The sequence below is a fragment of the Astatotilapia calliptera genome, chromosome 6, assembly GCF_900246225.1.
Source record: "Astatotilapia calliptera chromosome 6, fAstCal1.2, whole genome shotgun sequence".
Lineage (NCBI taxonomy): Eukaryota > Metazoa > Chordata > Actinopteri > Cichliformes > Cichlidae > Astatotilapia > Astatotilapia calliptera.
The window spans coordinates 13,200,857-13,214,199 of NC_039307.1; the positions used below are offsets into that span (position 1 = coordinate 13,200,857).

Consider the following 13,343-nt stretch of genomic DNA (forward strand, 5'->3'; position numbering starts at 1 on the left):
CAAACCACATAGGTCACTGGTCACACGACACGCAAACACACACACGCAGACATATGGACACTCACAAAAAACACGCCAGCAATTCCAACTACCACAGAGTTGACAGGAAATATGTTAGATGCACTTGTTTGGGGAGTTCAATCCAAACAAGACACGCACGCACATGGGCACACATGCACACGCATACAAACACACACACATACATGAAAGTGCATACAGACAGACGCACACACAGATTCCTAGGGGCAGTGTGGGACACCAGTCTTTGTGTTCATTGATCCACAGCAAGAAAAGTCAGACCACTCAAGCTGTGACAGATTCTTGGCTCACACACACTTTTACTTACACACACACACACACACACACACACACACACACACATACAATGCACACTCACACACTTGGCCTTCTCATCACACCTTTGTGTATATGTGTCGTGTGCCCAGGGTGGGGGTGGGAAGATAAAGGGATGACAGGAAGACAGAAAGGTGGTGGAATGGATGAAAGAGAGATTAGATCGGAAAAGAGGAAGCAGTGGAAGAGAAAGCAAGCAGGTGGAGATGGCTGGGGTGCAAAGACAGGCATAAGGGTGAATTAGAGGACAGAAAAGAAGAAAGTCTGCAAAGGATGAGGGGAGTGTTGTAAGATGCAGAGCTGGACCAAGGAGAAAGTATAAAAAGAGAGAGAGAGAGAAGAAAGTGAAGTAAGGAGAGTGCTAGCTGACATATTTAGAGGACAAGACAAAATAGTCTATCTCACCTAAATGCATGTTAGATTAAAGTGTGATCTTCTCTCCGTCCCTCTGTGTGTGTGTGTGTGTGTGTGTGTGTGTGTGTGTGTGTGTGTGTGTGTGTGTAACAACACTAATCCCTACTCAAGGCCAAACCTATATAGATCATATCCCAATCATCATATTATTGCCTTCAGCCCAAGATAGAATAGAGAGGGAGATAACATACAACAGTTATCTCTCTGTCCCTCACACACACACACACACACACACACACACACACACACATTCTCTCCACCCTTGTGATATTTTCTCTTTTATTGCTGTTTTCTGTTTACTCCTAATTTTCATCATCCACTAAATGTTCTTGTCCCTTCAAGAATTTGAACTCAAATTCAACCCATACACTTACAGCAGCTGATCACAGCAGAGCTGGAGAGACGCAGGAACTGCCAAAGACAAAATCTCTGGGTGGTGAGCAGCTTTGAAGTACAGAGAAACTGCTTCCTTGTGGTTCAAAGTATTTCCTGTTTTTTGTTTTTTAGTTACATTAAAAAAAATTCTAAAAATTCTTTAATGGGTGGAGGCATTCATAGACTACAACAGAAAGTTCTGTTTATATTGTAATATGGTATTTGTCACGGCTGCCGAGGCGAGCCGTGTGGAGTTAGAAGAAGGACCCAAGATGCAGGCAGTGGATGAGATGCCGGTGAGTTTATTTACACAGTGGTGAGAAGGCAAAACAGGCAAGAGGGAAGACAAAACTAAAGACCTGAACTGGGAAAGCTAAATGACAAACCTGAGATGAAACAAAAAAGGGAAGAGAGGCAGAGAGACGAGCAGGACACCGAGGAACACAGACTGACGCGGAGTTACACAGACGAACCGGCAACAGGCAGGAGAACACACAGGGCTTAAATACACACACCAGTAATCAGGGGATGGGCTGACGGGACAGGGGAAACGTAAACTGATCACACTCACATACGACACGGACCTTCACAATAAAACAGGAAACTCAGATACATGGAACCAGACAAGACATTGAACTAAACAGAGAGATTCAGACGCAGACTCAGAGGCAGATCGAAAATAACACAGAACTTAAACAATCATCATCTAGAAAATGATAACAAACTAAAAGCGCTGGGTCACCGACCCAGGACCATGACAGTATTGTATGGTATAACTACAATGATAATTTAAAAAGAATAACAATAATGCTGAAACTAATTAAAACTAAACCAAAATGAGCAAACATATTGTAAAAACTAAATTGCAAATAAAACTGCAAATAAATTGAATTATAAACAAAAGCAGAACAATATAAAATAAAAACTAACAAGAAAATACAAAACTATAAAACCTATATATAACTTGTGATTTACAAGTTGATATGAGCATATGAGCGTGGGATTTCTACTGTTTTTCTCAGCCAGGCCCACTCCTCAATCATAATAGGAAGAAAAGAGAAAGATCACAGTGTGAGTAAAAATTACTTTATAAAGGTTATGGTAGCTTAGTCGTCATGGTTACCATCATGATCACTTTTCATGAGTATGTTGGAAGTTTCCCGTCAAAGTCTGATATTTTGTTGACCCATCCATCTGCTGTAACCTTGTCTTTCTGTGGACTTCTTTGTCATTTTTTAATAACACCGACTCACTTCCTCCTTTGCTCTCAAAATAAATATCATGGCTGCTACAACTTTTTACCATTTGAAATAAAAGTGTGTTAACTTAGTGCACTAGCGAGAATATCCATTGCTGTCGCACTTCCAGAGATAACAGTCTAAAATAACCAGGCATTTGGTCCCCAAGTGGGTAACATGTCACAACACCCCTGCCTACTTCTCCTATGCAGGCTCACACACCAGCAGTGTCTTAATATGAGCTGACAAGCGTCAACACATCAGCATATGCCATCATTCAAGATCAAAGAGATCGGGTGTGTTCAGGGTGGTATGGCCGTAAGCAAGGATATGCCATATCTATTTCACAACATCAGTGGATGGTAGCTATTCAGAGAAGTAGCAAATGCATTTAGTTACTGGAGTGGTGTCACAGCTACTGTATACAGAATACTTCCTCTGGCTACAGGGTCACTGTGTGTTGCACTTCCGAAATATTTTTTTTTCCTTTCTTCTCCATTTCCCTTTTATTTGCTGTGTATCTGTTACTGCCTCTATAATTTCACACAGTTTGCTACACTGCAAAAAACGATTTTCAAGAAAGTAAAAAAACCCTTGTTTATGGACATTTTTTCTTATTTTTTGTCTAAAAAGAAAATATATTCTTAACAAGCAAGTTTTGCACAAGAAAATAAATCTTATTCTAGGAAAATATGTCTAACTTTTCCTTAAAAGGATATTTCAGCTCATCTTGAGCTTTATTTACCAGTTACAAGGTATGAAAACCGTTTGGTTGAAATTCCCTAATAAAAACAAGATTATTTTTCTCATTTCAAGAGTAAGGCCACTTAAACAGCTGCTCAGTTTAAGAAATGTATTTATTGACACTAAAGTGTAATAAAACTGCTGTCAAGTTTGACAAAACATGCACAAAAGCTGGAACTAAAAGCACATGATAAACATGAAATACAGGCCCATTTGAAAAACAGAAACGGCATAACTCATTCACTTTAGGCCATGTCAAACAGATTAATAGATCAGCATCAGACAAGTATCAGTACACATATCTTCACTGTGGCAATGCTACAATCGCATTCAACTGTCAGATTTGATAGAAAACTCAACAACAAAACTGTCCAAAACAATAACCTGATAATACAGTTCATGCATGTAAAGCAGTGTGCCTTTTATAAAACATCTGCTGAACTCATGTGTAGTCCAATTACATCACACAGGTAATATTTCATGACTGCATATGTCATATCTTTGTGTGTGAAACTGTAATATGGAGTGAAATCCATAAGATTATCAGCGGATATCAGCTCCGTTGCTTGTGCCATGTTTGGAATCTCTATCTTATATGACATGTAATCTTTGTCATAACAAATGGTATTGTGCTGCTGGAATTCAAAACAGTACAATGATGAATTGATCACATAGATATTTTTCACAAGCCCAAATATAGGTAAACCACTAGAACCAACAGCACAAACAATTAATGACCTATCCCTTATGTATTTGTTACCATTTAGATTAAGCCATTTAACAGTCACTGCATGGTTTACTTCATCATTTCCAAGGAAGGCCCTCATTTTTTCTTTTAAGTATGACATTATGCTTACTTCTGAGGTTGGTCCTAATGTGCATTCATTGGAAAAAATGGGGTGATCAAAACTATCCACATTCTGACAACATTCATACATTTGATTATGCTTTATTAAAGATTTGCAAACATTTTTAAAATTTATTTTTGACGCCCATTGTTTGAAAAAGCAATGTTTCGATTCAAATCTCATGCACATATGACGGACCATTGGTCCCAAACGTTTAATTTGGCTTGGTGTATGAATCAAATAATGTTGTTTTGGTGTGATGTTGTTATATGGGAATAGGGCTTTCATGTGCTTCAAGTGCTGTTCAATGAGGATTTTCAACTTGTTAATAGTCTGCAGACTGATGACAGGAGCAAGTAAAATCTGAACTATCTCAATGAGTTCAAGAATGAATGCGTAGTGTTCAGTACCTTTGGCTGCATCAATCAGAAAGCGCACTCTTTTTTGCAATGGCAAGTAGACGAATGGCAGGTAGTTTTGATCGATATTTAGGATTAATGTTTCCCAAAGTATAATAGAACATTACCAACTTATTTTTGGAGGCATGAGACCCAAGTGGGTTACAAATTTCAATTTCATCTGAGTAAAGGATAATCTGTAAGGCAGAGGGGTGTGCAGAAAATAAACGGTGAGACTTCATGAGTTCTCCATCTATGATATCATATAAATACTCATTTCTCAAATTTTTCTGCTCATCTATCAATGCCAAAACTCTTGGATGGGACAATAACTGCTCCAAACTTCTGACAAGCGGAACATAATGAAAACATTTGGGCACAGTAGTGAGGAATCTTTTTTTCCCTTTTTTTCCCCATGACAGCAGTATACCCAACACAAACCTCCTCGGACTCCACAAAATTGAAATTTCTCTTTATCACATCATCCTGCCTGTATGTTGTTGAAACAGAGGCAAATGGATCCTCAATCTGGTCGAAGACTGCCAAAACATCTTTTTCAAGTCCACTTCCATGATGCTGCTGGAAAACCTTTTGTACCTGACTTCTCAGATTATTGACCAACGATGCCTGATACTGTTGTAATGCTGCAACGACATCATTCACACCACTCTGAAAAACAGACAGAAAGGACAAACGACATCTTAGTTGTTTGCTATTAAAAGAGATTTATTTTTAGCGAATAGACAACTTATAATGTAAGGACTAATAACGTACGTAGCTCTGCAACCAAAAAAACTGCATAGAATTATTTGACTGTTTCTTATAGATTTTTTCCCTCACTGAAACTGAAGGAAAAAAAATTTTTTTTTAAATTCCTTCTCGGATTTCTTGCAAAACTCAAATTTTTAGTTTAATTAAGATTACAATTTTCCTTTTTAAACTGAGACTAAGAGTTAGGTGGCAGAGGAAGGCTTGTGATGGGAGCAACCCTGAAAAGGATAGGCGGAGGCAAATGGATGGATGGCTGGAGACTATGACTGCCTTAGTTTACCTAAGGCAGTCATAGTCATTTGTTGGAAAGTTGGAGGCACATACAAGTGATGCTCGGTTTTGCATAGTTACTATTAGGATAATCAGAATGAATTAAAGGCTGTTACAGTTTAGGGAAATTGTTAATAATAAATGATGAAAAAAAATAGAGCCACATGTTAAAATAATCATTCTAATTTTGTATGAGCACAAACCTGTGAAAGACGATGTTTCTCTCTTGCAGTCAATACAAGAGCTGTTGCTTGTCTGGTAAGAACATCGTGGCAGGAGTCATCCTTCAGAAAAGAGAAATAAATATAGGAGTGTTATAAACTGGTAAAATGTTTTATCAAAAGAAGTTGTTATTGTTCAGTAGTGATAGACTCACCATAGATTGGGATGATGCTACTCCATCTGCGAACCCGCTTGGACAAGCTGCTGAAATGTTTGGAGTCGAGGTATCATTGTTGGTCTGGGATGGAACAAGGGGCCTTTGCGAGATATGGGCACCATCATCGAAGCCAGAGTACAATGTCTTATTATTGTCAAAAGTACCAAAATGTTCGAGGCACACACTGTCTGGATCATGCTGTATTGTGTTTTGATCAATCACTGCATCTTCTCCTGAGTTCAATCTGGTGTCTACAGCTGCATCCATTGTTGGCTGGCTTGTTGGCTGGTTTTCGACCACTGGATCAGTCCTGTAGGCCCACATGTTACTCAGACTTCTGTTCTCCGCTGATGAGGGTTCCCTCCTAGAACTGCAATTGAGATTAATTGATTAATTGACTAGTTAAAGATATTAATTACAAGCTACACTGATCATTTCTAAATAATTCTATTCTGCATTTGATAATTTACTCCAAAATATGTATGTTTTCAGACTTAGTTTAATAAATTGTTACTAATTTATTGCTGATTGATATTTGGTAGCTTAACTGTAGTTTAAGAGCTTTAAAAATCCTCAAAAACCTAAACCTGGAAAGCTAAACTAAAGAACACAGGAAACATTGAAAATGTTGCAAAAACCTTACAACCTGGAGCAAGGAGCATGAGACATGAAAACCTGAGGGAGGGAACACAGATGACACAGAGGAGAAAATGCAGACGATCCGACAAAGAACAGAGGGAAGCACACACTAAATATACACACACACAGGGAAACGAGGAATTGGCAGACAGGTACGAAACACAGCTGACACTAATCAGATGAGAAGAGACCAGGGGGAAGGGCAACAGAATACACTGATGCAGGGCATGGGACTATCAAAGTAAAACTTGAATAAACATGAACATCAAACCAGGGACACTTGACTCAAGACAAGGGAGGCACGGAGAACACCTAAACACAGGAAATAATTAACAAATAACCAGGAAACTAACTGAAACAATGAATATTAATAAACACAAACAACCAAGGAGACTCTGGACCATGCCCATTGGTTTATTTAAAACAAAAGTAAAAAAAAAAAATAAAAATTGTGTTTTCTCTATTAGGAGAAATTAAGCACTCAGAAAAATTGTTTAGAAATAGCATTGATGTGGATCATAAGGAATTAGCATTAACATATCTACTGTTAAGCTGTAAACACAAGTAGGAATCTAACATGAATACTTTATATGATTATTTTCAAAGATATCAAAGTATATAGTCAGTCTCACCTTACAGATTTTTGTGTCCTAGTCGATCCGCTGCATCGTCCATTGCCAAGGTGGTCGGAGTGTGTTCGACGAATGTGATACCAAAATGAATTGTAAACACGATATTCTTTGACACATCCATCTATGCCACAAACTACACGGAAATCTGGACTATGGCTATGTGCAGAATTAATATGACTCAGTAAGGATTTGAGGGTCAGACCCACAAAAACGAAGCAGATAACACAGCGCCAAATCATTTTGTTTCACTGGTCTGTGAACCGTTTCTCCCATAAAGCCAAGATGACCAGGATTATTCCATTAAGGGGTAGGAATGGCTATCCTAATTCGGTGCCTTATAACAGCTGTACTAAGTAATAGTACCGACATGTCAGTATTTACTTAATATAATCTAACTAAATAGTTAAATCTTTAAATATATAGAATTTTATAGATATAAAACAGCGAACTAAACCATTTCTGTACACAACCCCATACTCCTGAGTTGGTACAGTCCAGCTTCGTGCCTCTAGCTTCGCGCCTCAAATTTGGATTGCAGGATTAGTAATATTTTTGGGTCCGGGATACAGTGGTACAGTGTGAAGAAATTAAGGCATGCTATGGAGAAACTGGACGAAATAACAATTGCCACCCTGAAAGGTATGTGACTGTTTTGTTTTTTCTATGTTTTGTGTTCTGCTATGTTGCATGGTAAGTCGCTAGCATGGCAGGCTATACCCGGTTGTTAGCTTAGCTTGTGCGGTTAGCTTAGTTGCATTAGCATATTTAAATATGCTAGTGCTATTACACTACATACATGGGTATTTCTGAAAACGGAGATTTTCCGTTTTCATTTTAAAAATAATCCCGTCCACACGGAAACGCAGAAATGAAGGAAAACGCTGCTAGGAACATGCCAAAGCAACAGGTGGCGATATATTCCTAACCGTGTAGAAATGTTGGCCAATCAGAAGTCTAGAAGCCTCAGTGGGAAATAGTAAAGAAAGATGGGGCATAGAAGCAGAACCCAGTCTGGAGGGACAGTAACTGTGTATATGTAAGTATTTAAACACTGCAGAGGGTACAATTAACAGTAACAGTATTGTAGAAATTCATTTCACCGAAACAATAACGTGGCGCACAAGGCCCACACCTTTGACGCTGCGTTTTCTCCGTTTTTCTCGTCCACACCTAAATGCAAAAAAGGAGTTTTCGAAAATATCCACCCTGGCAAGCGTTTTTAGAAATCTCCTTTTTCAGTGACTGAAAACGCTGTTTACATGTGGACGAAAGGTGCAAGCGAATCACAAATATAATACTTTTTCCAGTCAATGGGAGGAAGGTAATTTAGAACCTGTGGAGCAGTCAGGAGGGAATATAATGGAATAGAGTATTGTTTTTAAATGGCAAATATTAAATTATGTTTCTTGTGCATCCTGTTTGTTACCCAAGCAAAGCTGTCAGCTGGCTTGCACATGAGGATGATGCAATGTAGTGATAATTGGAAACTCCTATTGCAGAAGCAAATGTTGGAGAAGACCTGCTCTCATCACTTTCACGAGATGACATCAAAGATCTGTTTCCTGGTCCTGAACATTTCCTCAGGCGTCGGGCTCTATGGCTTGCAGTGCACAAATGTGAAGAAGTAAGTTCTGTCCTATCGCTGTGTGACAAAACTGAGAACACACCAGCTTGTTTTATGCAGTTTCAAGTAATTCCACCAATACTCACTTAACAGATAGACAGTAGAATCTTCTTTAGTTTTGATTTAAATCAAGTGGCCCACACATTTATTAAATATACATATTTTTTATTGTTCAACACTTTACTGATATTTTGTTGTACTTTCTTTCATGTGTAGAGACCTAAAGTTCTTGTGCAATTTTATGTGAAATTAGCCCCATGTACACTGTATTTTAGAACAAGACTGCTGCTGAAAAAATGCTAACAACTACTGGAGATGGTGACTTCTCCAGAGAGGAACCCAGCACTTCTAAGTTTGTGACTATGTCCAACCCAGAGTACATAGTCTTCACAGACAGTGAACTTGAGCAAGCTCGACATTCCTACTTTGAAAAGAAGCGGCTGGGGACAGAGTGTGCTGAACCTTTGTCAAAGGAACTCTTTTGTCGACTTGTAAGAAACACCATGACAAACATGATTTCGATAGCAAGAGCAGCTGAAGACTCCAGATACCCCAGCAAACATGAGGTTGATGCCATGGCAAAGCGATTAATGGAGTACTACCCAATGCTTAAAGAAACGTGTGGTGAGTGGGTAAGTAGCATTTGCTCAATACCACTCTGTGTTAATCATGAGTGATGTATCTTATCATCTTTTAATTTTTACCGTTTGTACCTGTTAGGAGCATGTTGCTAAAAAGCTAATGAAGAGACTCTCCAATGTCAAAAGTCCAAGGAAGGGCAAAAAACCTCCTGCGAAGAAGCCAAGAAAGGATGGGAATGAAAGCGTTGCAAAAAGTGACAGCAGTGGGGAGTCCAGTGCATCAACTATTATTCTAGATAAATCACCAGTTAGATCGATGGGCACCCCAGTGCACCACCAGGATGGCAGTGATGAAGAATGTAAGTATAATATAATGCACCCTCTTATTACAGCCTGAGTGTAAATGTGGTTTGGACGATCCTTTTTTTTTTTTTTTTTTAATTCTGCTAACAATGGAACACAACTACTTCACTGTTTATCTTGGAATCTTTGTGTTCCATTTAATAGTGACAACTTCACAGGATTAATGAACAATTTTAAGATAGGTGGTTAGTTAATTTGTTGATCTAATTTACAGAAATATTTTGGTATTTTTGTATTATTGTTTTGCACCAATAACAGATATATAAAGCCTTACTGTGGCAATAAATTATTTACACACCTCTGCTCTGTGTGTTTAGCTGGTTCAGCTGACTTCTTTGACAGCCAAAAAACCCAGGCAAGACACTACAAGACACTTCAAGAAATATACAAGACCAAAAAACCGAACAAAGCTGCTGTTACCCAACTGCTGAACCTGGAGTTTGAGTCTAGAAGACAATTCATTAACTCTGATGCTATAAAGGAGCAGGACAGAGCAGTGAAGATACTAGAGGCATATCCTTGTTTCAGAGAACTGGACCATGTAAGCAGCACTTATTTCTTTTAGCCATCCTGTTATTCCTTTGGGGACATTTTGATATGATTTTCAAATTTCTTAAATACTGGCCCTCATGTTTAAATTGTTATCACTTATTGTCAAGACCAGATACAGAGGTAGACAGATCTATCTCAGTTGGGTTTCTGTCTGTATTTTTCAGGTCCTTGATGAGCTGCGGAGAATTATTCAACCATCCAACTTGAAATACATTTCTGAGATGAAGGATAGATGGGAAATCTTCTACTCGAAGGTGCAGTTTTATGGTGTCATGAAGAAAGTTATGAAGCCGCCAAAAACTTTGGATGGAGGTAATGCTACAGTATCTTGATTTGTCTACATTTATGCTTTGCAGATTACATTATTTGCAATGCTTAATGGTGTTGCCCTGTCTTATTTTTCTTTTTTCAAACCAGTGGAACATGCAGCAGCTGTGTTCAGAGCCCTTCCCGTGCTTTTCCCTTCCAGCACAGTACCACCTAAGAAGCTGGGCATCTGTAGTGAGGCTTTTTTCCATGTCCTAAAGGTAAGGCTGCAATATTCTATGTGTATATATTGTTGAATTTTGCAGTTACTCATGTTTTCATTTTATATATTTTACTGTGGAGTCAGTCAAATATTCTTAAAGTTCAGATCCCCATAACATGTTGATGTTAATAAAACCTACAAAAAAAGTTGATCTATTTTAAACTGTAATGCAACTCAAAAATTGTATTTCTTACGGTCTTGTTCTAATCCTCTTTTTTTCTGTCATGTAGACTTCAGAAGACCCTGAAGGCTACCTGCGTCAGCGACCCCTGGCTTGTCCAGTTCTGCTTGTCTCTGAAGGCAACTGCATGATAGCTGTTGGAACCACACCAGTGAGCACTTTTGACCGGAAGGATCTTAATGAGGGACTGCTCTATCTGATGGCATATTACTATGCCCTCCACCTCACATATCCAAAGTGCATTTCCACGCTGCTGTCTGTCTTGCAAACTGAAATACTCAAAGACTCCATCCATGACCGAGATTCAACCCCCTCTTACAAGAAGGCGCTTGGTGAGTGGAAGTCATTCATTGAGTGAGTCTCTCAGATGACAGACTCCATCTGCCTTGTTTATCAGACTCAGTGTTGGTCAGTGAGGTTGTTTTTTTTCTCTCTAGAAAAGTTATTCAAATGTAAAACACATGTTTGTTTGTGTGGTCGTTAAACTTGTTCTTCTAAAATGTTATGTAATATAGGATTTGAAATAGTGATTGTTTTAAGCTTCAGCAAAATTTATTTTTGATACCAGCCATGAGTGTGTTATACTGTTATTATTCATGTTAAGAGTATCTGGAATATGCACTTCTTATATTGGCCATGTTACACAGTACCCTGCTGAAATGTATAATTTTAGACATGATTCTCCTGGAACAGACCTCAGTGAGTTACTGACCCATTGCTGTGTCAATAAAAGTGCAAAATCTAAGAGTGCTTTTGCTGTCTTAATTTAAGATGAATTCCCTTATTTTTAGTAGCTTTTTGAAGAGATGGTGTCTTATTCTCAGGAATTTTTGCTGATTATTGTTCTCAGAGTCGAAACATAATTCTTATAGTTAGCTCAATCAAGAAAGAAACAATTCAGTTTTAAGAAAATTTGTCCTATAGTAAGGTGTTTTTTTTATGTGAAAAATCTAAATTAAGGTGTCGAATCTTAAAGTAAGCAAATAATTCTTGAAAACAGCTTGTTCAAGAAAGCATAATACTCATTTTAGGTACAGATTTTCTAAATATCAAAGTATCTTTTACTTATAATAAGTCATATTTTCTTCAAATAAGCATACATTTTAGACAATTTTGTCTAGTTAAAAGGCATATGGCAGTTAGATTAATTTGCTAGTTTTAAGAATTCTAGTCAAGCAACTTTTGCTTACCCCATTGGCAGATTTTTTTGCTCAAAACAAGAAAATTTTGTCAGATTTAAGAATATTTGGCTTGTTTCAAGTATAGCTGTTTTTGCAGTGTAGTATCACTTTGTGCTCAGGCCATTCCCTCTCTTCCGCTTCTCTGTCCTTCCTACCTTCACAGAGTGTTTCTGTTGGATTTGTTCCCAAAACAGGAGGACAGCGGTTTGCTTTCAGTTTGTAATTGCAGTTGTAATTGCTTATATAGACAAAAACCTGAAATACCACGCATGGATCCATACCATTAACAGAAGCTTCTCAAGAACAATGTTGCAAACTAGGCCTATACGGAGGCTAAATGCAAGTAGAATTAAATATTTTGAAATGTAAATAAAATAGCTAATGACACTAAACGGCACAAATTACCTCTTATACCACTTTTCTTCTATTATGGGTTAATAGGAACCACCTTTTATATATTTTATGCATATTTTATTTTATATATAAAATATAAGGTCAGTCTATTACTCTTTTTGACAAAAGGAAAAACTGACATGTTTGTGTCTGAATTCACCAACAGTGACAGGTTTGCTCTTTAGATTTTTTTAACATTATATGTTAGAGTGGGGGGGAAACCTAATGCTTTAAACACCTACTGTAACTAAATAATAATTAATTCCATTTTCATAGTAAGCCTCCAAGAAAAATGATTGCCAAGAACTTTCAAAAGCCTACAGCTGGTCCTGCAAAACCCCCCTCTTCCTCCTTATTGCTCTCTCGCCCCCTCTGGTGAGACCAGCTGTCTCATAGCAACAGGATGACACTGTTCCTGATTGCCTGACCACCTACACACACACAAATGCATTGTACACATAATCATGTATCCCTGACAACATTAAATTGCCTTACATTTAATTCCTGAAAACCAACATCAGCATAACTACTGCTCTCACTTGAAACCAATCCGACAGATTAATCTAACCCTAACTACTGAATTTAAATTGTATTGTTAAGCAGAAACTGGCTATAAGTTTAACTCAAACATGGCCTAAACTATACTGTCACTAGTTTAAAACAACTCTGAAAAAACAAACATACTTAGTGTCAGGCAAGCTAGACAGTTAACTCCAATCAGTTAACGTCTTCATCAAAACAAAATTATTCTGAAATCATTGATGTGAAACAACACTGTTCCCCATTTTAATGAAGATGGATATAAAAGACAAAGAATAATTCAATGGGTAACATGGGCTGCAGATAACACACCACTGCATTGCCTTTGACTGAGTTT

General features: G+C 37.9%; 3 protein-coding genes across 6 annotated transcripts in view; 1 reads left to right on the forward strand and 2 right to left on the reverse strand.

Moving 5' to 3' along the window:
- Nucleotides 1-13,343, reverse strand: part of LOC113023928 (zeta-sarcoglycan-like) — a 391,227-nt gene that overhangs the window by 359,861 nt on the left and 18,023 nt on the right. The window lies entirely within an intron of this gene.
- Nucleotides 3,221-7,316, reverse strand: LOC113023926 (uncharacterized). Of its 3 annotated transcripts, none has more exons than XM_026170402.1 (4): nucleotides 7,063-7,316; nucleotides 5,789-6,161; nucleotides 5,616-5,696; nucleotides 3,221-5,040 (listed from the first exon to the last, which is right to left on the reverse strand). In XM_026170402.1, exons 1-4 carry the CDS (start codon nucleotides 7,299-7,301, stop codon nucleotides 4,666-4,668), a joined length of 1,068 nt encoding a protein of 355 aa, XP_026026187.1. In that variant the 5' UTR covers nucleotides 7,302-7,316; the 3' UTR covers nucleotides 3,221-4,665. The 3 variants fall into 3 exon arrangements, with proteins under 3 accessions (XP_026026187.1, XP_026026188.1, XP_026026189.1); XM_026170403.1 differs by having other exon boundaries at nucleotides 7,068-7,302; XM_026170404.1 differs by lacking the exon at nucleotides 7,063-7,316 and adding an exon at nucleotides 6,438-7,037.
- Nucleotides 7,552-11,637, forward strand: LOC113023925 (uncharacterized). Of its 2 annotated transcripts, XM_026170400.1 has the most exons (8): nucleotides 7,552-7,701; nucleotides 8,562-8,686; nucleotides 8,962-9,318; nucleotides 9,407-9,626; nucleotides 9,948-10,171; nucleotides 10,347-10,494; nucleotides 10,600-10,709; nucleotides 10,942-11,637. In XM_026170400.1, the coding sequence occupies exons 1-8, from the start codon at nucleotides 7,662-7,664 to the stop codon at nucleotides 11,248-11,250; spliced, it is 1,533 nt and encodes a 510-aa protein (XP_026026185.1). In that variant the 5' UTR covers nucleotides 7,552-7,661; the 3' UTR covers nucleotides 11,251-11,637. The 2 variants fall into 2 exon arrangements, with proteins under 2 accessions (XP_026026185.1, XP_026026186.1); XM_026170401.1 differs by lacking the exon at nucleotides 7,552-7,701 and having other exon boundaries at nucleotides 8,649-8,686; nucleotides 8,940-9,318.

Coding starts and splice junctions, on each gene's coding strand:
- LOC113023926 (XM_026170402.1), bottom strand. CDS start 7,301: ATGATTTGGCGCTGTGTTATCTGCTTCGTTTTTGTGGGTCTGACCCTC. Junction 6,162..7,062: donor AGGACACAAAAATCTGTAAG/GTGAGACTGACT, acceptor TCTCAATTGCAG/TTCTAGGAGGGAACCCTCAT. Junction 5,041..5,615: donor AGAAACATCGTCTTTCACAG/GTTTGTGCTCAT, acceptor TCTGTTTTTCAG/AGTGGTGTGAATGATGTCGT.
- LOC113023925 (XM_026170400.1), top strand. CDS start 7,662: ATGGAGAAACTGGACGAAATAACAATTGCCACCCTGAAAG. Junction 9,319..9,406: donor AAGAAACGTGTGGTGAGTGG/GTAAGTAGCATT, acceptor TGTACCTGTTAG/GAGCATGTTGCTAAAAAGCT. Junction 9,627..9,947: donor GGATGGCAGTGATGAAGAAT/GTAAGTATAATA, acceptor CTGTGTGTTTAG/CTGGTTCAGCTGACTTCTTT.